The sequence below is a fragment of the Myotis lucifugus genome, unplaced genomic scaffold, assembly GCF_000147115.1.
Source record: "Myotis lucifugus unplaced genomic scaffold, Myoluc2.0 scaffold_38, whole genome shotgun sequence".
Lineage (NCBI taxonomy): Eukaryota > Metazoa > Chordata > Mammalia > Chiroptera > Vespertilionidae > Myotis > Myotis lucifugus.
Window position 1 is genome coordinate 6,007,873 of NW_005871086.1, and position 26,025 is coordinate 6,033,897.

Here is a 26,025-nt window from a genome sequence, read left to right on the forward strand (position 1 = left end):
CCCTGCTGATTTCATGACACTGAATATGTGTGATTTTCCCCACCCACGTGAAACTGTATCCAGAACTATGTTAGGATTATAGTGAATATACTTAACTCCCAAAATCTATTTGCTTAACTAATATTAACTCCATTGATATGTTCCTATCATAGCACTATTGGGAGATTTTAATTGTACTATAGCTTTAGTCAGTTCTGTCACTTAAAGATTGATTTCTGTTTGTTTTAAAAATGTTACAGGTCCTTTTTAAAAAATGTTTCATTTCTAAAGTATAGCTATAGGAATCATAGCAAAAGGCCAAAATCAGGTAACATGTGTAACATATTTAATAGTTCTCTAAATAAGGAGAGTTACTTTTTTTATAGGAATTATGTAACTTACAGTTGTAAAATTGGATCAAGGCCAATATACTTTCCACTTGCCTGAAAAAAAAATATTGCTTCACATTTAAAATATATATAATGATAATCGTATTTTTAAAAATATAAGTAATTTGAACTCTGGTATGATTTTTTTAAAATCTTAATACTGTAGTTAGTACATCCTGACAGATAAAAATATAATGTTACCTTTGGAAGTTTTAGAATTCCTGGCAGAAATCTTATTTTATGGAATTTAAAGATTTGTCTGTGGATACAGAGTGAGAAGTAGCTTGTCAGAGGTGATGGCATCAAATGTAAAATACCTCTGAGGCAGGATAGTAAGAAGCCAGGAAAATTCATTGGCTAGTAGAATGGGGAGACTGAGACAGATGGCTGATTCCAACTGGCCTCATCCACACCCTGACTCACCTGCCTCCTTCTCCCTGCATGACCATACCCTTAAGTATTAAGCCCTCGGGACATTGAAGTTCTGATCAGCATCAAATAACCTTAGGAACAAAGCCTCTGGTCTGTTGACCACAGAAAGAGAGTTTTGGTCAAACTAGAGATAATATCTAGGCTCAGTTGTATTTCAGCTCCAAGCTCAGAAAAGCAGCAAAACCAGATAAAGTGTCACCATAGCTGACATCAGGACCAGATGCAATGACCAATGAACCCCTACCCTACTGCTGACCAGTCAGTAGAGACCATGATTTTGACACTCATTTTGATAAAGCAGCATATTAAAGGACACACCTGGAATGCTGATGAATTTTCTATTGAGATCGTTCCATGGGACTTCTCCTAAAATACCTGTCTTTAGAAAACTTAAAAACCCTTAAGATAAAGGACCCAATGCACATTCTTTCTCTAGAGCACGCCTGTACCTTCTTCCAGCATGCATCTTTGCTTTCTTCCTCCTAAGCTCTAGGGGTCACCACAAGACTTACAACCAGGGGAGCAGGGGGCACTGGCAGTTTGTCCCAGGTTAACCTCCCCCTGAACCTCTCCAAGGACCCTCCTTTTGCCTCTGTAACTTGTTTCCTGAGTCCACGCAGCCCAGCTGGCTCACTTCTCCTACCTCTGTGACTTTCTTTCTAAAAGGCCAGGGCAGCTCTCTGAGCAGCCCACTAGAACCTTCTCTTCGAGTGTACTTGCATACTAAATAAACTTTCTCTTGTGCTAGAGTTCTTGGCTCTGAATCTTTCTTTGCTGAATTCAGGAGCCAAGAGCCCACATTGCTGGTAACATCTCAATTAGTCTGAAAATAAAATTATTACTTAAGTGCATCTTAATAATGCTTTGCATTTACATAAAATTTGTAGCATTTAGATACTCTCTGAATAAAAATGAATTTTTTTTATCTTCCTATATGAAATAAGATGCCAAATATAAGTCCTCATTTTTTTTTTAACTCAACTGGAAGAGTAATAGATGTAATAGGGACTATGGGGTAAAATCTTTCAACAGTATTTTCCAGGGATACTCCATCATTCCTGGGTAAGAAGTCAACAGAACTCGATCTTAACTTCAGTATCTTGCCTGTTAGTCTCTGGGGACACACTTAGCTTCCCTAAATACTTCGTCCTCCTACCTAACATATCAGCATTTTCTAGAAAGCATAAAGCAGTATACAAATGTAAATTGATACTGTTTTCTCATGTCTGGAAAAAAAGGAAATGTCTTTACAGCTTAGTTATTTGGTCCTTTAATGCTTTCAACCTTACCTAGATTAATAAAATAAAAAAATTTTTCTTCTTCCATGTTTCCTGAAATTTAAAGAAAGAAGTTGTAGAAGTATCCTCTAGACCAGGAGTGGGGAGCGTCCAGCCCTCAGGCCATATAAGGCCCAGGAAATCATTTGGTCTGGCCTTGCCAAGGCATTAGGGGAGAGTTAATTATATGTTTGACCAAATATAGCCACCTAATTTTTAAGTTGATAATTTTGTATGGCCTGTGAATGATGTTATAAATATCCAAGTGGCCCTTGGCAGAAAAGAGGTTCCCCACCCTTTTTTTATCCTCAGTGTCTCAAGGCCTTGGATAATTTCTGTGATTTAATTTTGGATAATTGATGTACAGTTGCCCAAAGAAACCGATCCGTCACACACACAAATTGAGGAGTTCCAAAATTGCAAACCATTTTTTAAGTTAATTATGTTAATTTTTTAGAAGACATAAATATAGAAATAGTATAAATAAAATTAAGTCAAATTATGCAACGCACTTTGATTACAGAAGAAGGCATTGAAAAATATGTAGCCTAAATCTTCTGTGACCTTTCTGTCTCTAATAGTATATTTTTATAAAGTTTATAAGTAGTGAATCTAAGCAAAATGGAAGATACAAAATGAGAACATTTTTTGTTGTAATATTACAAACATTTTATACATTTTATACTTCCTAAATGAATGGCATTAGTCCTAACATAAGTGAGATTCAATAAGAGAACAAGCCCCTTATTTATTTAAATAGGACAAAGTCTGAGTATCACTCTATGAGTCTAAAAGGCTTCCTCTTAAAATTATGCCCCACATGTAATATCCTTCTTCCTCGTGAAAGTTTTTATTTCCATCTTCTTCCAAAGTGTCTGACCTTGTGCTGGAGAACTTGGGAGCAGCATCGAACCATTGGAAGGCATTTTAGTTAAGAGTCTTCAGAATATGCCATGGGGACTGTTAGTGCTACCAAGACAGACCAGCCTAGAACCAGTGTGTAACGTTGGGTGAGACAAAATAATTCTTTTCAAATGGTAACCATAGTCCATTTCTGTAAAACCAATACTTGGTCCAAAAAGAAGCCTAAAGGCCATTATCAATGTGTCCGGAGCTCTGCGTGACTGATTTGTGCTGGCTCTATCATGAAAACAGACAGAAGGCACAGGGCTGCTTCCCTATGGAATCGTGGTGGTAAATTGCCATATGTATCCCCGTTAGGAGCCTAGTTTATTTGGTTGTGGATGTAACAACTCTACAGACTGAACTTTTGGTCTCTTGAGATCTCCATGTCTTTATGTGAAGTCTAATAACACAGCACCTTGCTCTCCTGCCTCCAGCACAGACCGTGGCAGGGGATCAGACCTGTGGCCAGCAGTCTTTCCCGGTGCTAAATTAACCCTTTTGAGTCCCAAGCAGCGCGATCGCGCTGCTGAGATTTTATGTCGAGAAAACCCAGCACATTTCGAACATTGTGGACAGCTGATGGTGCGTTACCGATTGTCGAAGTCGCGCGCTCAGATTTACTGACGCAAGTACATCACACAGCTCCTTTTAATTAATATCCGTTTGAGTCCCAAGCAGCGCAATCGCGCTGCTTGGTATTTCTCGACATAAAATAAAACAAGCGCTATCACGCTGTTTGGGTCTTTTCGTACTCATTTAGAGAAAGTGCGGTTGCGCTGTTTGGGATTCTTCGACAGTGTTTTTTCAATACCCCCTGGGACTCAAACGGTTAAATACATCTTTCCCAGAATTGTTACCGTTCGTAGTTTGGCTAGAAGTGCATTTGTTTTAACCTAAAGGTAAGGAAGGAGTGCCAGGGTTGTAATATTACATGCCACGAAGGCTGAGACGGCAAATCTTCTCTGAAAGGGAGAATCCCAGGTCCATTTTCCTGTTGAAATATTCTAGCAGCCCTGGCTGAGTGGCTCAGTTAGTTGGGACATCATCTCAGGCACCAAAAGTTTGTGGGTTCGATCCCCGGTCCAGGCTCTTATGGGAGGAAACTGATGGATGTTTCTCACATTGATGTCTCTCTTTCTCTCTCTCTCTTTCTCTCTCTTCCTTACTCTCTCTCTAAAATCAATAAACAAGCATATTCTTTAGTGAGGAATATATATATTCCAGCAAACTTCCCGAGAGAAACAAATATGAGGGTGTGAAAAACAGTAACTTTAACTTTCCTATGACATGCCAGTCAGCACCCATGCTTCTCTGGCTTGGGGAAGTATTGGAAAGCTCATCAGGTGAACAAAAGCAAATGGTTTAGTTAGGCAAACAGCACCGTTTTCAAACTATTGGATTCATCCTGTGTATGCCCTCAGGCTCAAGATTTAAGCCAGACCTAAGCAAAGTACCTGTGCCATGATACTATGCATAACTTTTCTACCTGTCATTCATATGTTCAACAAATATTTTTTTAATGTCTACCTTATGCCACACACCACTACAAGTCAGGTAATGATAAAGTAGACAAGATATTGCTTTTGTGAAACATACTATTTGTGGAAAAGGTAAACATTAAATAAATACAAATAAAAATGCAATCGTAATATCTTTTTTTCCTTAATTGTAACATCTTTTAAATTTAGAATTTGACAGTGAGAGGCCAGTTCATTTTGCCATTTTGCTTCTGAATTCTTTTGAATCATAAATCTCATAAATCAAAATACATTCCATCAATTTACTTACAGTTAGCTTTTCTAATAGCATATATCTGCAGAGTCATAAAGAGCTCATTAAAAAAATACATAGCAGCCTAGTCATTGTTTAATATTAGGATTGAACCTCATATTGGGAATTTTGGTTACTTAATATCTAGTGTCAAATGAGAGTTTGGACTCAACCAGTTGCTATAACTAATTGCTCATATTTTTCTTGCCATTTTCTTCAACAAATAATTCTTTACATAGTGATAATGGATCTATTTTTGTAATGGCCCTTTTCATAATGGGGTGGGATAGGGTTTTCTCTGTCTTTGACATTACATTTTACTAGTCTGACAAGGACTTCAGTTACATCAACAGCTGCACAAAAAGTAAGGTCTTTTGCAAGCATGAGGCACCCACAGATTACTTCAAATATCATCTTGCAGTGGCCTTCGCATGGCCTGTTAGTTCAAGCCCTAAAAATAAACACCTGTTAATTAGCTAATGGCAACATGGGTGGACCAGCTCTCTGACTGCGGGGACCTCCATCTAACCTCATTCGGTAGCGTGTCTCATGTCACCCAGGATGAGGCGGTTTGCAGCCAGGAATGCCTCTAAAAGAAGACAGTCACAAGGGGCACTACATTTCTAAAATAAGCTCTGGAACTCCTCCCCGCAGTGACAGGTTGCTTTCAGCTTGGGGGAGTTCACCACCACTACCCCTCCACTTGGGGGAGTCCACCACCAGCACCCCCACCCCCACCCTCTCGCACGCCCAGCCCCGGGGCCTCGGGGGCCAGCCGAGAGCGCAGTGGCGCAGTGTGTGAAGTGAAAGCTCAGGTTCAGTGCAGCTCTCCCTTGTCTTGCTTTCAATCAAAACACAATCAGGAGGGCACTCACTCCTGGAAGTCCTTATCTTCATAAAATTTAACTAATGGCTCCTGTTGGGGTAAATAAGGTTGCTGTGTAACTCACGGAGGAAACTGTCAGCCAGTCACCTCCTGCCCGCAGACTTCTCAAAGAATACAAATTGGAGGAACCCCGTGGAGCTGGGCTGTGGCTGTTTATCTACATGGACTCTGTCCCAACAGCTCTGGAAAGCTGAGCCTTCAGTATAGTTTTCAGGGTGATTTTTTGTGTGTGTGTTTTGGGGTTTTTTGGTTTTTTTTGAATGGCAGTCTTTTTTCTGTATGGAGTGGAAATGGTGAGGGGGGAGGATTTGTTTTAATGTATACTCTTGTTTAATGTGTTTATCCCCAAATAAGTGCGCTGTAGTAGACTTTGGCCCTGCACAAAGTAAATATTTGGCTGACAGATTCCACAGAGAAACACAGCCTGGGGTGTTTGGGTTTCAGGAAGGAGGATCACCCTGGGGCCAAGGACTGGCGTGCACTCCACAGGGGATCCGCAGGAGTGGACTCCCCACTCAGCATCCCCGGCCCTCCTCCCACCGCTCCTTCCCAGCGAGATCACCTGCCATGCCCACCATCCTTTTATCTGACCCCCAGGCTTTTTCCCATGGCTCTGTCTGTGTGCCCCTCCCTCCACCTGAAGCACCTCCCTGCCCTACCCTCTCAGAGAACCTTGACCTCAGGACTCACTCCTAGGTCACCTCACCTCTGCGCTGGGCCTTTCCTGACCTTCTCTGGGCCATCCCCTTAACACTGCCTTCTAACCTGCTTGTCCGCCTCACTACTGAGCGCCCCGGGGGGAAGGGGGGGGGGGGACAGAGACTGTGTTCACTGTCCCCCTGCATCCCCGAGGACGGCATCCTTTTCAGGAAAGGCAGAAGGTGTTGGTCTCCCTGTTCTGCGTTTAGGAGAGGCACTGGCTTCATAGTGGACAAGAGCACCACCCAGGGATGTGGGAAGCCGGCTCTGCCAGTTGCTCCATCTGATCTTAACGAAGCCACTTGACCTCTCACAGCCTCAGTTCCCTCATCTGTCAAGTGGAAACAATGCGTTTTTGAGGGTCAGATGTATTACTGTGCAATTTGTGAAGTGTTTTAAGACTGAAGCCTCTGCCCCTCAGCTGGAGAACAGAGCCAGAGGTGACTGAAGCCGTCCTGTCCCTTGAAGCCAGCCCCATGGTTTTCACACTCAGCACCCTTCATCTATAACTTTAAAAATAAAGTGTTTCTGTCCTCAGGCTCCTGTTCCTTTCCGGCAATTGTCTAATAAAGCCTCTTCGTTAGCCCCAGGAAGACAAAGAGTTGGCCACCTTTAGAAATCGGGGCGGGCCGCCTGGCTTCCTAAGGTTACCCATCGTGAGCCCGCCTGCCAGGCCAGCCCCAGTCTCCTGGGTTCTCCCTGTCAGGCCGTGTCCACAGCAGCCAGCACTGCTTCCAAGCCAGAAGCTGCCTTTATCTTCTTTCCAGAGTCTTTAAATATTAGGTTAAAATCCTCAAGGTTCCTTCTACGTTCTCTCTTCTGTTAAAAACTAAAATGACTTATGACAGACCTGTGAAACTTGGTGAGACTTTTCAGACGCTCCTGTCTAGCAGGATGTGTGTTTGGGATGGATGGTACAATGAAATCTCTAGACCCTGCCCCGAAACGTGTGGGTGCAGCCCTTCCTCATCATGTCACCGGGGCCCGGATGTGGAGACAGGCCCCGCGGTGTCGTGCCATTAAACACCGGAATGTATATTTAAAGACATTTTAGATCACTGACATCAGCAGGGTTTTCTGTCAAGTCTCTTGAAGGAGAACGTCTCCTGCTCTCATGAAGCTGATGAGCTTTTCTTCTGAAAGACGGAGTGACAGTGCAATGACCGGTCCCCCTCCGGCGCAGGGAGCATCTAGTCCAGTTATCCATGTAGGAGGCGTTTTCACTCCAGCTCAGTCCTGCTTCCTGCCCCTCCTTTCGTCATCTCCCCCCGGGTAAATCCGGGTGAAGTACTGCCTTGATGAGTACTTACCTGGTCCAGTTTTTATTTTCTCTGGTGGGTTTATTTCCAGACCTCTGAACATACTAGTAGATCTCCCTGTGCATGTGTTGGGGATGTGGGGGGAAGGGGAGGTTTCTTATTAGATTCCACTGCTGGGCAGAATTTTTGTAATGGGGCAACAATAGATACAAATTATGCTCGCTTATTCTCAAATTCACCTCGAACTCCAGTATACAGGTACTATCATGCCTGCTTCATAGATGGAGAGCTAAGACAGTGAAAAATAGAAGGTACGTTGAAGACAATGTCTTCCAGCCTCCACTGTTGTCTAGAAGGGGAATCACTTGCCCAGCACCGAGGAGTCCTTTAGTAAATTAAGCACTTGCACTGAAACTGGACATACAGGAACCTTACCTTGAGATTGGGATGGGAAGGGCTGTGGGAGTGATGTTTCAAGGGTTGAAGAAGTTTTTGGAGGCATCCAGAGCACACACGGCAGTGTGGCCGGGCTGCTCAGAGAGGGACCTCCACATACGGAGGCCACGGGTTGGCATCGGCTACTCTTAAGCGTTTCCTTCTTGCGAGGGCAAGCTGCTTTCCCCCCTCCAGATCTCTGTTTCCTTATTTGTGAAAGGGCACCAGGCCCCAGCCAGTTTTGCTCAGTGGATAGAGCATCAGCCTGCAGACTGAAGGGCCCCAGATTCTATTCTGGTCAAGGGCACATGCCCAGGTTGCAGGCTCGATCCCCAGAGGGGGCTTGCAGGAGACAGCCGATCAATGATTCTCTCTCATCATTGATGTTTCTCTCTCTCTCTCCCTCTCCCTTCCTCTCTGAAATCAATAAAAATATTTTTTAAAAAAGGAAAAAGAAAGGGCACCAGGAGCACCTCCTATGCCACAGGTCCATTGCGTGTATTAAATGAAGTAACGTGTACGAAGGGCTTAGCACAGTGCTGGGCACGCGGTGAGCCCTCAGTGTTCTTTCTCTTCATTGTCATCATTATGATCAGATCAGTGCAGCTTTATAATCATTTTCTCATATTTAAATAAAGTGCTAATATTAGCTACTTGTGGGGCTTTTGTTTAAATGAAATAATGCAGATAAAGAGCTCGGAAGAGTAGCTGGCATGTAATGAAAGTGCTAGCTGCTGTTACGATGATGGCTGTGCTGGTAGGTTGTGGTGTGACTTTCCTGGGAGAAATCGTAATCAAAGTGTCTGTGTCTTCTACCAGCTCCAAAGGCTGGGACGGTGCTAGGCAGGTGACCGGGGGAGTACTCAGTCAAGTAGTCCTTGAATCTAGGAGACTCAAGTCTGAAGTGGGTTAACTGCAGGGCATCCCTCTCACTAGAATGCCTTCCTCTACGGGTAGTTAGAAGAGGATCAAACAGAAGAATGACTCACAAAGCCCAGGACTGAAGAATGACTCAAACCTGAAGATGACAGATATTTTCCACTACATGGACCCGCAGCACAACCCAAATCTAGCCTGGGGTGACCAGCTGGCCCTGTCTGGTCTTAAAGTCTGTTTCCAGGTGACCACCAGCTGAACTCTGTCTGCTCGTGGTGGTCGCTGTCCTCTGCCCCCTTCACTGCCAGTGGGCCCAGGTGCCTCTTCACTCCCTCAGCAGAGCTCCCCTTACCACTTGGAAAATTCCCCGGCTCAGAAGCTTCATTGTGTAGGTCCAGCATTAACCAAGCAATGCCTTTAAAAACAACATCAGGCAGGATCTTTGGGGGCTTAAGCTTAAAGTTCTGTAACTGTACAGTTGACCTTCAAAGTTCAATTTAACAGTAAAATAAGAAAATTTGCATACTTCTTTTCCTGAGCTCCATTTTCTATTTCCACTTTGCTCTCTCACTGTGCGTGCCTCTTCAAGGGAAAGGCAGGGTGTAAATAAACTGAAAGCTGTACACCAACATGCAAGCCATCAGATCCTCGTTTTCCTAAAGGAGCATTATTGAAAATGACGTAAGGATCGTTCTGTGGAGTGTATGTTATTGAAAATTAAAGCAATGAACCTGGGAATGATAGAAGCACCGAGGAATGGTATTTGTGGTTCAGCGAGTGCAAATCCATGTGTCATACACAAATACACTTCACTTTAATAGTTTGATATCTCTTCACTCATCTAAAACACCTTAAGGTATTTGGAAAGGGAGGAAGAAATAAAACAGATGAACCAGCTGAGATATGGCCAGGAACAGTAGTACTTCATTTTGATTGATGTTTTTACAACCTTATCTTCTAGATAAAAGCTACTGTAAACAAAAGCTGACCTACATTGATTGTCTTTCAAGGAAGTGAGGGCCACCTGTGTGCAGCTATTGGCTCCTGACTACTTAGTTTTTCTTCTTAGCAGTCAGCTCCACCCACCTGACAGCCACACCTCAGCCACCTGTAGGGCCCTCCCAGGAACAGCTCTTGTATTTCCTACCAGGTTCTAAACAACATCATCTTTTCTGTAATAACCTGAAATGCATAGATTCCAAATGCAAAATGTCTGGGACTAGTTTTTCGATGCATGTAACTTGGGCATAGTTTTAAGGCTCATTTTATCTCTTCCCTATGTGGTCGGTGGTTGTCAGCAAAATACTGTTTTTCAAATGCGTGTTAGCACCCGCAGCTTCTCCCGAGTCAGGCGCTCTCTGTGGAGGCGGGCATTCATGTGTTCATGCATCTGCTCAGCCAGCACTCACTGGCTGGTTCCCTTGTGCCCCTGAAATACAAGCTGCCCTCATGCAGCTTCCATTCTAGACGTGTAGAGCCAGATCGCCCATATTTACTTGTCTTCTAAGTACCATATTTTTGTAATTGTTTTCTGTCACCTGGTCATTTTTTCTCATGATCTTGATGGTTCCAATTTCTAATCCCTTCACCCCCAGCCCCAGCATTTGCCTTCAAGGGTCTATAAAATTGTGAGATTTGCTCTTGAGGACTGTGCTGGTTAGCCAAAGAGATGTTTCCTTATCGGGAAATATGTATTGTGAGTAAAAGGAATGTTTAACTACCCATTCAGAGCGAGTTGGGATCTGACATACCTGAAGCACTGTGTCACATGGGATAATGATAGATTTATAGGGCAAACATGTAGCAGCCTTAATCCTTCAGTTATTCGACTTTGCCAAGGATGAAAATTCCAGTATTTTTTTATTTTAAGCAGACATTTATATTTCTATCTAGAACCCATAAATTTCTTTGTGCCTTGAGATAAATGTCTCACTGAACTCTGAGTTACCCTGTGCTCTTTTGAGAATCGAGCCAAGAAAAAAGAGACCCACCCCGCTCTACCTGGTAATAAAAAACTATGTTAAAAAAAAAAATCAGGGCTAAACAACATTTATATAGTAAAATATTTTCTATTTTGTAAAGCATTTCTAATTTCTACTATTCAGAAAGTTGGAAGTGAGAAGTTCAGGAATAACCTCCGAATTTATCAGAACGAGTCTGGCGAACCCAGAATGGACCACCACACTGTCAGCCAGGCTCGGCCAGCCTGGGGATCACTATTCATTATGGTTGTCATATCAATTATAAATTCTCTGGCATCAAACACTAAATCAGCGGAAATGATGGGTTCGCCTTTGGCATGTTTCCCTGGGGAAATAACTGAGAAAACATGTAATAATTCACACAACCAATTTTGTAAACTACCCCAACTTTGGGAAGAAGGCTGGAGTATAAATTCTAGGCTGGTAGATATGATTTGCACCCAAGGTCTGCCTGAAGTGGCCTCTCACTCTTAATACTTAAATGTTTTCTCCGTACATGACCTTGAGTACTTTAGGACTTTAAGGATTTTGGTTTCTTTTACTGCACTTGGTATTTCTTCTTCCTACTTGGGGTTGGGTACTGTCCACTTAATATATCCTCATTTGAAACAAAGACCAGGACTACTGTACTTAAGTTCATCCTCCAGTTTCACAAAGAAATAATCTCAATATGTTTCTGATCCCAACTCTTTATTTCTCTTGGGACCCTCTGATCCCACTCTTTATTTTCAGCTCAAAAAATGAACATCTAATGGAGAAAATGAAGAGGACATTATATGAGGAAATGCAACTTAGCTGAGAGCTCACCTCGTCCAGGAAGACATCTAGAATATCATGTCATTGCTCTAAATCAGCGGTCGCCAACCAGTGGTCCTGGACCACTGGTGGTCTGTGAGGTCTGAAAATTGGCGATCGCTGCTCTAAATTGTCTTTTGCTGTGAACTGGTCAGCATTTTGTTTGTTCAGTTAATTACTTACATTTCACACTTAAAAATGTGAATAGACTTTTTCCAAGTTATTAAACTTTGAGCTGTAAGCTGCTGCAGGAGGGAGGAGCCTTCCTTCAGTGACCTGTACTGTCCGCGGGGGGATGCACAGTCTGTGCTATGTTCATTCTTAACAGGTACACGCAGCGCAGCTGGCCCACTGCCGGGAGAAAGCGTTTCTCCAGGAAAACAGATATGAAAGCAGCTGATTACATAGCTTCTGCCTTTGTTCCCTATTCTACCTCGCTCAGCTTCTCTCTTCTGAGCAGAGAGTTACGATAGGCTAGAAAGACTGTGAGTGTGGCATCTGAGTCTATCCAACATGGGGCAAAGGACAGGGAAAATGAAGCACTTTTCCAGGCAATTTAATGTAGACACGGAAATGCCAAGTTACATAAACACCAAGGAGGATTTCAGGTGGTTGTAGTTGTGTATTTATATACATTTTAAACTTTCTTCAAAATAAAATATTTTCTGTTTATCTTCTATGTGGCATTCGGGCCTGAAGTGAATCAGTATTTAGAATATATTTTTCCTTTTCTATTTTCAAAATTATATATGGTGAGTTGATGTTACAAAGAGAGTTGCATTTTTAATCATCAAGATCCATGAGTTGAGTGAGAATACTCATAACTGGGGTTCTTTTTTCTTGAGTCCTTTCAATTTGCAAACACAGACCTGCCAAGAAAAGAAAGTGAATAAAACAACCAAGTTATGTTTTTATTTCATCTCTAGATATTACAAAATAAAAAGAATGTTTGCATTGTATATTAAATTGACCATAGTGCCAGAACCTTACGATGTTATATTACATGATCACTAATCTATTATTATTGTACACATATTTACGCACAGGCATGAATACACACATACTCTGCACATAAACATGTGCAAGCATATTTCACTTGGACTGAAAAGTTATTTACAACTCTGTCTGGAGATACATACAACAGTGATTAACAAGTGCATAACCAATCTACAACACGCAGATTAAAACTAAATAAACAGTGTAAGAGTTTATTTTAAAACAATTACAAGATGTTTTATATTTCTCCTTCGTCCTGAACTATGTTTTTGCGAATGCATTCTTCATAAAAACCACATGCAAGTCTTTGATGGTGAAACAATTGACTTCCAACAGCCACATGTCTGCACACATCTTCCGAAGTTACCCCAGACCCCACACAGCAACTCAGAATGAGAAAGAAAAAGGGGAATATATATATATATATATATATATATATATATATATATATAGTTTTTTAATTATTTAATGAAGACCCTTGTGAACAAGAAACTTGACTAAAATCATCAAATCATCCCATAGTCCTCTTTTCATTTCAACTGCAAATTGTTTGGTTGACTTGATCCAGATTAATATTGTAGAACCCCAGTATATTGAGTGAGAATCCTTTATGTAAACATGGTAATTCAGCTCATTGAGAAGTATGATATCAATTTCATGAGTTTCCTTTATTCTTTGTGGAGAAGCAAAGTGTACGACAGTATATGAGTCCCAGCTTCATATCGTATTACCAAAAGAGGTATAAAATCATACTGATATTTTTAAAAATATGTAGTGATTTTTCTCATAGAGCTGAAAACATAGATAAGTCAAATTGATGCCACAAACATAAGATACATCTTTATGCCAGAAGTATTTTAGCAGCAAGAGTAGGCCTTTGGGTTCCCTTTGTCAACCCTGCTTAGCAAGTCTGAACCTTCTTTTCTGGTTCTTCCTGACACGCTCACGTAGACCCTCTGCTTCCCTCGGTTTTCGTGGTAACTTATTCCAGCTGTTGGTGTCCATTAATGGGAACAGGCTGCAGGAGTGTTCTGGGTTTACTCCTCTCTCCTCATGTTAGATTCTGTCCCATAACTTCTGAATCTTCTCCTAGCAGGAAGCATTCATCTTCTCTGGACTTCAAGCAGTGATTCTATAATTCTCAGTTCTTTTACCTGAATTATAAGTTGCTTTGCCATATGCTTCCTAAACATGGTGACACCTACATTGAAATGAGTGGCTAGATAGACTTTTTAGTATGGAACTATTGACTTTGTCCCTGAAAAATGATTCCCCGGAGACAGGTGAATCCTGACTCATACACTGGGCTTTTGATTAGTCGCCTGCCTTCTGGGCCCCTGCTCTTCTCTCTTTTCCAGATGTGGCAAATATGTTTCAAAGCTGAGTGAATGTTATAAATTGCTGTGTAAATACAAGGCATAGTGACAGACAGTGTAGTGTAATGGTTATAAGCACAAGCCACAGAGCCAGACCGCTGGGGTCCAAAGCCTGTCCCTTTTTGTGCCTCAGTTTTTTCATCTGTAAAATGGGGATGATCGTAGTGCCCCCCTCACAGGGTGCTTGTGACTCTCAGATGAGTCTGCACGTGTAAAAGTATGGAGTCATTGCCTGCCACGTGAGTGTGCTGTAAATGTTCGTTACCTCTTCATTGTTGTTTATTCAGATAGTTTTATATGTATTTAGACAACATCTTTGTAGACCTTATGTACGATCAAGGGCCTTCTGAAATCTGTGGAGCCATAGAAGCTAAATGGGCCTCAGGAAACCAACCAGGAAGTTGGTTATTGGGGCTAATTTAGCAAAGCGATATCCAACACTAGGATTGGAAATCTCTGCATACCTGCATCTACCTTTCATTTTAGCACTCTCTGAAGAAAGTGCCTCAAGGAAAAGTCTTAACAAGGGAAAGTTAAGTGAAAATATCATCCAATTAATTCCTGTCTTACAGGATAGTGAAAGGTGTGGCAAGGAAGGGGGGGTGCGTATTTTTTATAGTTAAGAAAGAGAAAGGAAGTCCTCCCTGAATTTGGGGCCTCTGAGTTTCTCAGAGAGTTATAGGAAACCTTGGACTGAGAGGCATGGTTTCTAACGTATACCCGATTCTGTCCAACATTTACAATCTGACATCCTAGAGACTATCTGAGGACAGCTACATTTTTTCTGGAAAACTAAGAACTTACTCACTGAAGTACCATTTTTAAAACATTCCTGGTGACAGATCTTTTAAAAATATATTACAGATTGCACTGCCTGTCTTAACTGAACAAAATGTAACCAGCGCCCGCTTTCCTCAGACTGTCCTTTAGCAGCTGTTGAGATTGACCGAGTCCACGGGCCCCAACACCACCTTGGATCGCCACGACTGGGGACGCTTTCAGTGTCTCCTCCCCGGTTGTCAGCAGTCCTCAGGTGGCCTAGTGTTCTGCCTGGAGTTGGCCCCCAGCTTCACCCGCTTCAGATTTGCAACTTCAGAAACCTACTGACCAAACTTAAAAACACACCACCGCAGTATAGAAAACATGTAGGATTCTTCATCTATATTTGATTTCTTTACATGTTTAGGTGACCCCAGGGCCCTAGACAGGCAGCAGGGAAGGTGTTGGTGTGTGGTCTCAGGAGCCAAGAAGCTCTGTTGGTGGAAAAGCATCGACTTGCTTCATCACCGGTTTGCCTTGGTGAAGAGTGGCTACTTAGTAATCATCTCATTCAGTGACCTCTTCTGCTATAAATTCTGGGTGCGACTATAACAGAAAAAAAAAATCTAATTTATAGCCAACAGGACTCTTCATGCTGCATATGTGAAGAATGGCATTTGATTACTCAAGTATGCAGTATATATGTTAGTTACCTATTGCTATGTGACAAATTACCCCAAAGCTAATAACTTAGGAGTACACACACTTACTATCTCACGTTTTCTGTGAGCGGGAACATGGGTGTAGCTTAGCTGGATCCTCTTCTCCACCGTCTCTCACATGCTCCATTCAAGATACTGAGGGGTGGGGCTTCCCCCAGTCAAACCTTCAGATGAGACCACACCCCTCAGCTCACTCCGGTTGGCAGGATTCAGTTCCCCGCCAGCTGGAGGGCTGAGGGGCACGGTTCCTCGCTGGCTGCAGACCCCAGGCCACCCTCAGTTCCTTGCCATGAGGGCCTCTCCCAAATGGCAGTTTGCTTCATGGAAGTATGGGAGCCCAGAAGGCAAGGGTGTGTCTGATAGTGAGATGGAAGTCACAGTCTTTGAACCCTAATCACAGTGGCATCCTATCACTTTTGCTGTGTTGTTTCTCTTAGAACCTAGACACTAGATCCAGCCCACACTCAAAGGGAGGGCATTAAACAAGGGCACGAGTCCCAGGAGGCGGGGACCACCTTCGGAGTCAGCCCAACACAGTATCTCTCTGCAACTCTCAGTCGCAACTCGAACTCCAGCACCACCTCCGCGTGGGTCCCTTTTCATTACTGCCGCTGCCGAGGGCAGTCAGGTGCTTCTCTCTGTACCTCTTCCCGGAGATAGCAGCAGCAAGGCTGCTCTCGGCGGAGTGAGTTCTCAGTGCGACCCGGGGCAGGAACTGTGTCTTTCCTTCTAGCCCATTTTTTACTGTGAAGATGAACCTCATGTGCAGGGACAGGTTAGTTACATGTTTGCTCAGTATTTTCAGACATCTTCAGTGTTACCCAGATCACAGAATCTCCTTCGTGTATGCAGTTCACATTCATCCAGAAAAGGAGACCAAACCCATTAGAACAGTGTCCCTAATCCTGCCAAATTTGAAAGTCTTAAAAACAAAAAAGAATTATGGCTAACTCTCCTGCCCCCACATGATTATAGCTGTGTTTTTATTTTTTAAATATATTTTTATTGATTTCAGAGAGGAAGGGAAAGAGAGAAAGAGATGGAAACATTAATGATGAGAGAGAATCATTTGATCGGCTGCCTCCTGCACGATCCCTACTGGGGATCAAGTCCACACTCCAGGTATGTGCCCTCACCGGGAATCAAACCGTGACCTCTTGGTTAATAGGTTGACGCTCAACCATTGAACCACGCTGGCCAGACTATAGCTGTACTTTCAGATTCCTTCTACTTAGAAAATACATAATACCTGAAAGCTACCTATTTTGTTATCTACCTCTCCAAAAGAGGACGAGATCTATTTTATTTTTTCGGAGGACAGTGCTTAGTGTGCATAAGGATGTCTTGCAGTCTATTCACAGCCACTCAAGGGCCTCTGGCCCAAGTTTGGGAACCTCTGAGTTAGATCTCAAGGCAGGGCCAAGTCTCAAATGCCCACAGGGTGCAGGTGGGCAACAGAAATGAGCAGAGTAGGCAGAACATTAAAAAAAAATGTATTATCTTCTGTTTCTTTAGTGAAACGTGAAATCCCCTGAGCTTGTCTTTGCTTTCCCAGATTTGACAGAGATGTGAGTATGAGGAAGTAGGCCTCTACAATTAAAGAAAATCTAAAGTGAGGCATGATGAGGAATGGCACCTGGCACTGAGCCTCGCCGGAGTAACAGCGCCAGAGAGCGGTGGAGACTGTGGCAGACCTGAGAGCACATGGCAGGTCCAGGCGGGCAGCCATGACTCAGCTCCAACTGATTGTGGCCGTATCAGCTCATTTCTCAGGAGACGGTGAATACGCAGGATTTTGTGTACAACCTCCCAATTTTTATGTGTTGGCTCCATTTTTTTAACTCGATAAAAGCCCAGCCTTGATTTCATAGATCCAGTCACAGAAATGTCACTAATTTGCAAGGAAGCTTAGCCCAACAGGATCACCATAGAGCAGAGAGACACGGTGAAACCAAGCTGATCCCTGGGAGACAGATGTGCACAAAAAAACCAAAAGGGTGCCCAGCTTTTATTCCACAGACTCCTGTTTAATTTCTCTAAATACTCTAAAATGAAAGGAACCCAGAGAAGCAAATTACAAACTCATTTACCTAGAATGTCATCCCCTCAGGGTCTGTCGTGGCTCCTGACTTTCACCTCCCATTTTTTTCCAGGAGGTATTTGTTATTTTTGCTAATTTGGTGGTATTTTATTTGCAGGCAAAATTAACTTGTTCAGACGTCACTCACATTCCAGTGTCTGCTCCATAGGACTTTGTAAAATCTATTTGGAGTCTTTGATCTCATTACTTGACCATGAGTATAGTAGTAACATTAAAGTTACAGTTAGCTATCCGTATACATCCCATTACTGCGTGTCCCCGGGCTGGTGCGGAGGGCTGCAACCCCAGTAGCAGGCCAACTTTCTGCTTTGCACATTCGCTCAGACCCAGGGACTCTGTTTTCTTTTAAACGCCGTTAACAGTCTCTTTGATTTTTATTGGTCACAAAGGTTATGTTTGCCTTCCCAGCGATCTCACTCTCGTCCACTAGTGCCACAATAAATGGCAGCAGGCATCCAAAAGGTGAAATCACTCAACCCACAAGCATGTACTTGACCTACATAAAAATTTCGTAGGTCCTGTTGTCTCTGTTTTACACCTTCTCAGAAGAAAACGCTGAAGTTGGCTTGCTTGGTTTTTCCAATTGTTAACCATAAGGTTCCCTTCTGTTAGTTCAGATCACCAAGGAAGCAATGATGTCAAGTTTGTTAATATGGTCAGCCTCTTCATAAATAGACAAGTTGCTGAAAGGTTATCTTGCCAGCATCGCATAGTCTCTGGATCCCAAGTTGGGGACAGCTCAGAAAGGCACTCAAGTAGGTATCAGGAACAAGGCCAGATCTTGTCCTGTCATTACATTTCCAACCTAGTCACTCTCTAAAGTTCCTATTACCTTTCTCACTCCAAGGCCAATAATTTGAAAACCTCCATCTACCAATCTCTATTTACAAAGGGTGGTTGTCTTTCCTGGTCTTTAAGCACCTATTTTCAATCAGAGCTTTTGAGCCACGTGTGAGAGCTAGTATTACCTAAGTAACTATAAATTCATCCGAAAGCAAAGAAACAAGCACTTAGATACATGGTGGAGTCTCCTTAGGAATCCCCCGTCATATGTACCGATGACAACTCACAGATTCTTGTCACTACCTTGGAGGGTCCTGGTTGGGAACCACCCCATGGAATGTTCAGATTCCCAATCTTGCAGAAACCCTTTTGAGTTGCAGATTTTACCTGTGGCCTCACAAGTGAAACGAGTCCCCTTTCTTGTGGCTGAGGTGTTCCCCAGCCTGGCTTTTGCGCCTGGAAAATGCCATTTTTGCAAAGAGCTGTCATGCTTCGTGTCCTTTGGCTTATGATTTAGCTGCTGGGCCAACGTACAGGCTGCTCTTGCTCTCGGTGCCGGTGATGTGTGTTTTTGTTTTATTAAATCTTTAAAACACCGGGCTTGTTGTTTATGACCCCCATATATTTCTTTGTTCTTTTCCATGACTGTTTAGATCACAGATTTTTTTCTCCCTTTGTGGAAATATCAGTGCCTTTCCAAAGAACATCACGGTCTCCAGAATGGCTGCATCACATGATGGGCGAAGGCTCTGCGCTCTGGGTTGGGTCTGCGAGGCTGTGACTCAGGGCTGCTTTGTGGATGGGAAGGTTTGAGGCTTCTCAGATCCGGTCCCGAGACTCGCAGGTCTTCCTGCCATTCCCAGACTTGTTTTGACAGATCTGAGATCATTTGATAACAATCACAGTGCTTTTTGTAAAATAAAGACACCAAATAGTCTGTGTTCCAGTTGCAGACAAATGTTTGTGATTTAAAGTTACTAAGCAGCCCTCAGATACATAGAAGCAAGTTCTCATCCAGGTGTGAGCTTTGCCTTGTGTGTATGTCAGCACGGGAGCCCACACCCTGTGCCAAGGCAGTCTGAGTCTTCTGAACCCAAAGGAACCTTCCTCAGAGACGCTGAGGAGGAGGAGGAGAGCATCTGCAGCCAGGCCTGCATTCAGGTAAACGTCACAGGGCCTGGTGCTGCAAGGAGTGTCATCCAGACGTAGCTCCTGCGTCCCCTAGAACAAGTTCAGCGGATTAGTTCCCGCCTCATGGTTCTGTCCTTGCACGGAGGGGATGCAAAATGTTGTCATGAATCTTGCCTCCAACTGGGCTACTTTGCTGATGTGGATCCCCAAATAAACCAGTCCGTGACATCCAGCTGAACTTGTTCCTGGGCACACAGTATCTCACAGCCCGTCCTGTACTGTTAGTTTTGGCAAGAACGCCGCCGCATACAATAAATCATGGAAGGAAAGAGCTTTCTGGCCTGGCGTGGTTCAGCCTGCTGTAACGTCAGAATACAGAAAGCAGTTCTGTTTTTAGACATCCTTTTACTAACCCAGCATTCATAATTTATGATTCCACTGTAAAATTCCTGCAACACGACACCGAAAGTAGTGCTGCCCTTTAATTAAGTACCTTCAGTAGGGAAAACGTGAAACTGATGTGCAAAACCTCTCTGTGCGCGCGGTGATGGATCGTGGTTGCATCTTTATGAACCCAGCCTGGAGGTCTCGACTTCCTGAGGGGTGAGGAATCCGTAGGGCGACTTCCTGAGCCTGCTGCTAGCCAAATCCGAGATCGTTCGGGGGCACCATTTAGGAAAATTGAGGTTTTAAGCCTGCATCTGCCTGTGCTTTGTCACAGGTCTCTGTGCCATTGTTCCTGTTTTCATAAGAACCTACGACCAAATTTCATGTCGTGTTTGCACGTGGAGAGGTGGGAGCGCAGAGAATGCAGGCCCGGGGAGAAGGTCTCTATGAGGTGTCCCCTTGTCCAGTGGACTTTTTTTCTTTTAAACTGAAAAGCAAGGATGACAGAAGGGACTTTGGGCCCTACTGATGCACGGATAGAACATGACAGCCCGAAGAGGACTTTGGGCTGTTCCATTTTTTTTAATTATTTTTTTTTCTTTTAGTATTCTTTTTCCTCAGTTGAAAATAGCTAAGATAATTTTTCAGAATACTTCTGAATGTAAGAAGACTAAAATCCCAAGCCGGTGCCTCCGGCTCATCACTGTTTCGACTCGGGTTTTATCCTCCATCAGCTAAGTGGTCACATCAGGCCAAGCCCATAGCATCTTCCTGAAAGGTAATGAGGGCAGTGCATACATCTGACATACGTCAGGTTCCTTGAAAGAAAGGCAATAAATGTGCCTTGCATTAAGTTAACTCTTCGGTGTAAGTTCCGCTACTTTCAGTCATTATGTAGCAACCAAAATGAAAACATTGTGCAATAACGCTGTGTAACCATCTTATCCGTGCTTCAGAGGTTCCTGTGTGGGGAGCTACACTGATCCTATGCGTGTGTATTGTTTTCTCGTGTTTGTGCAGATTCGGGCCGGGCCTGGTCATCTACTGGTACGGATTCATCCAGGAGCTGGACTGTAACCGGGAGAGGGGCATCCTGCTCAAAGCCTGCTTCCCCACGGACATCGTCACCTTGTGCCACGGCGCCGCTGCGCCCTGACGGGCCTGGACCAGAGGCTGCGGGGGGAAGGTGGATCCGGAAGCAATTTCACTTCCCTGCAGCGTCAACTCCTGGCAACATCTGCCCTGAACTCCAGCTGAACCCTTGCTGCCCGTGGTCACACCACTGCCTCTTTAGACAAACATAGCAGGAGTCTCTGTTTTCCTTCATCCCTTGCTGATGTGAGCAGCCAAGAGCTACAGACACAACCCACTCATTGTCAGCGTTTCTGTCTCTGTCAAACAGTTGGTTTATAGATAGTCATAATCTGTCTTCCTTCCGGATGGTTTCTCCCTGAATACTGAACAAAAGGGAAAACGTGGGGACTCCAAGGTGTGATTTTTCAATGCTCCTCCCAGTCCCCGAATCACCCTCTTATTTTTTTTTCCCCTAAGATTCCTCCCCCTCCCCCTTCTCTTCATGAAACCCAGACACCCAGGGTCGCATGACCGCGTGGCAGCATCCAGCCGGGTCCCAGCAACACTGAGGCCATGGTCCGAAGCCGAATCCTCGCCCTCACCTGCGGGCTCCGAGGCCCCGCGGGCAGCCCGTGCCGCCGCCTTCGCCCAGGCTTCGCGGCTTCCTGACTTCCAGGGCCCTGAGCCAAGCTGAAAAATACACTTGATGAGAATTTCCTCTTTTCCTAAGACTTATTTGAGCACCAAACATTTCTCATTTATCTCATTGGAAAGTGTCCGTTACATTGTGTCTAGAAACCGCACTCCTCCGCGGGCGGGGGGCGGAGCGGGGCGGCTGGAGCGAGGTGCCAGCCGAGACAGGAGTTTATTTTTAAAACGTGGCTAGTTCTCAGTGATGTGCGATCGTATTTTTATGAGCAAAATTCTTTGAAAGTGCATTTGGTGCACTGCTTTTCACCTGCATTTTATACCACGTAATTATAAAACGCTCATAACTGGGGCATTAGAAATATTCAGCTTGGAACGAATGAAGTGCGCTGGAAGTGAACCTGGGACGATTTTCAAGAAGCAGAATCAGGCAGAGGGTGTATCTGTTCACTTTATTTGGTCACCTTCTATGCTGCAAATCAGATTTCACTAAAGCAAAACATCAGTGAACTCATTATAAATCTGTCTTTTGGGAAGTTAAAGATTAATGTATGCCCAGAAATATATTTAGTAAAATACATTGACAAAACATGACTTTGGCAATGTTGAATTGGCGAGTTTGGAGCTGTTAATAAAGGTGTAAGTTTTTACAAACGTGTGTAAGTTATCTGCATTGCTTGGTTCCCTCACAAAACTCACCATGCCATCAGCACCCCGTTCATTTTGTACCTAAAAGGGTTTCCCAGGTCTGCCTGCTGCTCTTCCTCTGGAAAGACACAGGCGTGTCAGGTCCGATCCGGCGGATTTTAGCTCTGAAGGGGTTGCCTTCAACAAAAAGGAACGCGAAAGGCGGTGAACTGGTAAACAGGTATCAGGCAAACTTCTCTTTCCATGTAAAGTGCCTCAAGCAGGTTTTGTGAGTGAAATAGAACAATTCGAAACCCAGTGCTGTTGTCTTGGTACACACAGTCACTCACACACACACAAAACTGTTGTTAAAGGCAGTTTTCATGGCCTGCTCTAAGCTGCTTTTTCTTCTTTAGGAATAAATCACATTTATCTGCAGAGATGTTGAAAACCCTGTTAAACCCTTGTCGAGGCTTTGTTTGTTTTACATTAAACAAATGCATGGTGAGGGTACACAAGTTAAAACATAGAGGTGCTTGCATTTCGTATTCCTTCTACCCGGTGCCCTGACATAATGTGTTATGAGAAGGTATCCGTGTTCCCCCGCAGAGGCCCGCCTCCTCTTTATGAATAAGGTTTTCAAATTTGGCTCCTAAAAGTGCGAGAGAGACCAGCAGCCCACTGTGCACACGATGATGAAGTTACAAGAACTAAGCTCTTCCCACAGGAGAACTAATGGGATGGTTATACCTACTCCTCCTCAGGCGGAGGCGTGGGGGGGAAGGGAGTAAGGTTCCCAGACCGGAAGCTTAAAGCTTGCGCTTTCTCTTTCTGTTAGAAATACTTACCTGTATGATATCTGTGCGTGTTTGTTTAGTTTGGACAATATAAACATCAGTTTAGTTTGGACAATATAAACATCAGCCCTGGAAAGCAGACACAAGACGTCACCTTTTTTATTGCCGTCGTCATTAGCGCAGCTCTCCGCAAACTGCGCTAACGAATGTGCCAGCCCAGAAGCAGGCGTGTGTGCAAACGTAAAACTAAGTGATGCTCTCGCTGGCATCTATGGGCTTGCCAAGCATCTGCTCTCACAAATAAGGAAGAGACCGGCTTGGAGCATGGCAGGGGCCCAGCTCCGAGCAAAGCTGGCCCAACGCTGGTATGTAAGGTGACCCCAGACTCCTTCCCCCATCTCAAACAACCCCCTCAAAACATAAGGAGGATCATTTTTTTCTTTTGCCTTCTAATGAGGGATATGTCAACTCTTCTAACGACTCGGAAAAACACATATAAAAGGGAAGGCTCAGGGGTCCCTAGTAGAGCTGGCTCTCCAGGGAAAATAATTCTCTCTCAGCCATTGGTGTGGGTACCTGCTCCTTGTCTGCAAGGCTTGATTCCACTAAAGAGTCCCAGGTGGGCCACACTGATGAATGCACAGGGCCCACGTGATCAGGTAATCCTCACGGAGGAGCTGTACCCATTGTGTTCTTTCCTCTCCGGAGCCAAGATACCTGGATGTCTGCGCTCTATAACCTGCTCCCCTACAGACCTGTGTTCCGATGGGATGAAATCTTTACTGCCTTCTTCCCCTCACTTCCCACCTCTCCCCCCCTCTGACCCCCCCCCCCCCAGCCTTTGCCAGTTTCCTCCCAGTGCATCCTGCACTTTGTCACTACTCCTGGGCTCTTCTCTAGGAGAGATCCCAGGACAAAACTTCACCCCATCGCCGTCCTCATCCACATGTCTTCGGAGTAAAGGGTGGGGGTGGGAGCAGTTGATCTCACCCCTGTGGGAAGAGCATTCCTCAGCACCCTCCAGCTGCCAGAGTATTCATTCCAGGGCATTGTGGCATCTGAAAGATCGTGCAACTTTTAACTAAGATAATAAACTTCTCGGGGTCCGGTATGGTTTTAGGCCACCAGTCAATGTTTTGGCAAAAGGAGCCGAAGGAACATGTGAGGTTGGCAGCCACGTTGAGCCCGAGTGGTGATGCTCAGTTGATTAAATATAAATGGAGACAGTGCAGTGCCCGTAGGACTGAGTGAGAGAAGCATCCCAGCTGTTGGTCTTGGGGCGGCTTGCCCTCCTTTATGTGATCTGATGGGAGCAAGTTGCCGCGAAGCATAACTATTTGCTGGCAAGGGGGCGGGGAGACCATCTTCCCAGGGGCACATTCTCAATTAGGGTTAAGGGACTAAGCCAGCTTAACCAGAGAGGAAACCCAAAGGCAAGCCACAGCAGTTTGCCTGCACCTGTGTGCAGAGTCACCCTAGGTTAGGCAGGATCCCGTGCGCCCGTTCGCATCGCCTGGCCATGCTTCCCAAAGCTAACCTTCCTATATATGGTCAGCACGCCCCGAACCCGTGTCATGAAGAACATGCCTGGATTCCCAAGATTAAATAAGGAAGATGGAATTATGAATTAAATAATGACCAGAACAGCTTGGGTTCCCCTGTGTGTTTCACTTTCCTGCTATTGTTTTGAACGCGGCTGTGAGACAAAGAGCTGCTTAGGTCAAGCACTATAAATTACAGTTTCCATACAATAGTAATCCACTCAAATGATTTCAAAGCTTGATCAAAGTACTTCAAAAAGACTTTTAAAACTTTTCCACAGAACAAGGGGGAGGGGACGTGCTCATTTGATGCCTTAATTTGTTTCAGCCAGTATAGCAAAGTCTGATCTTGGCGTCGTACCTACTTTATATAAAGTCCGACTCATTAAATCCAACGTGTGCTTATTGCTTTATGTCTAAGTGAAGGGGACTTATGTTTCCATCGAGTTAATTGGAACAACTAGACATTTGGAGTCGCTCGTCAGAAAAAGATACCGTAGTGTCATCTCAAAATAAGTCTAATTTGACCATATTTAATTGCGAGACTCAAGGTATTTAAGGTTGTCTAATTCCCTGTGCTTAGAATAAAATGGGTATCGGTGGATTTATGTGGCATTTTAATAATAATCATGGCAACAGATGTATGTTGTTTTTCGTTCTTTTTCCCTCGTCACGTGGATTTATCTAGAACTGTCTCGTATCGTAGGCGAGGATGGTGAAAAGTACCCTGGTGACGATGGCAAAGCTGAGCAAGTCCCAGGCCCAGCTTTGTGTATCGTGTGGGGCTGCTGCCGCGAGTTAGGCACAGCCAAGGTCCAAGGTACGTCGTCAGGCTAATCTTTATTTTTTAAAAGGAAGGTCATTTTGAAATGCTGACATGAAATATAACCAAGTCAATTAAGTAATAACAATTGAAGTTCAGAGTTTAATTGAGGGCTGAACAAGCAGCCAATGACCATTAACCTGAAGCGGTCATGAATTCCCTTGGAAACCGCCCTGGTTAAAAGCATTTCTAGAATAACCAGCATTGTAAGAATTGTGTGTCATTTTTTATATTCCACGCAGATACAATCAGAAATGATTTTGTGTCTGTAGTAGACTTTCTATTTGTTTGTTTAATTTTAATTCAAACATCTTTTATGAGGCAAATCAAAATTTAGATCATCAAAACCACCTCAGCAGGAAACCACAGTTTGATAAGTAAACCGAAAGTATAAGCGCCCTTCATTGGATCGCACCACATTCATCTCAATTGTTGACTTCTTTCTGTCTGAACTTGTTTAATGGCAAGATTTCTGACTAGAGTGTGAGCTCCATAGAGTAGAAACTATATTTATCTTGTTCGCTGCTCTATTCCCCGCTAGCTAACAGAGTTCCTGGCACAGAGCAGGTGTCCAA

The 26,025-nt window shown here is 44.0% G+C and overlaps 1 protein-coding gene across 3 annotated transcripts in view; it reads left to right on the forward strand.

Moving 5' to 3' along the window:
- CUNH15orf41 (chromosome unknown C15orf41 homolog) overlaps positions 1-22,320 on the forward strand; it is a 216,306-nt gene extending 193,986 nt beyond the window's left edge. For all 3 annotated transcript variants that reach the window (XM_014454744.2, XM_006087496.3, XM_023752902.1), the window contains one exon: positions 20,961-22,320. In XM_014454744.2, coding sequence (XP_014310230.1) covers positions 20,961-21,096 — 136 coding nt within the window. In that variant the 3' untranslated portion in view covers positions 21,097-22,320. The remainder of the gene's footprint in view (positions 1-20,960) is intronic.
- The last annotated feature ends 3,705 nt before the right edge of the window (positions 22,321-26,025 follow it).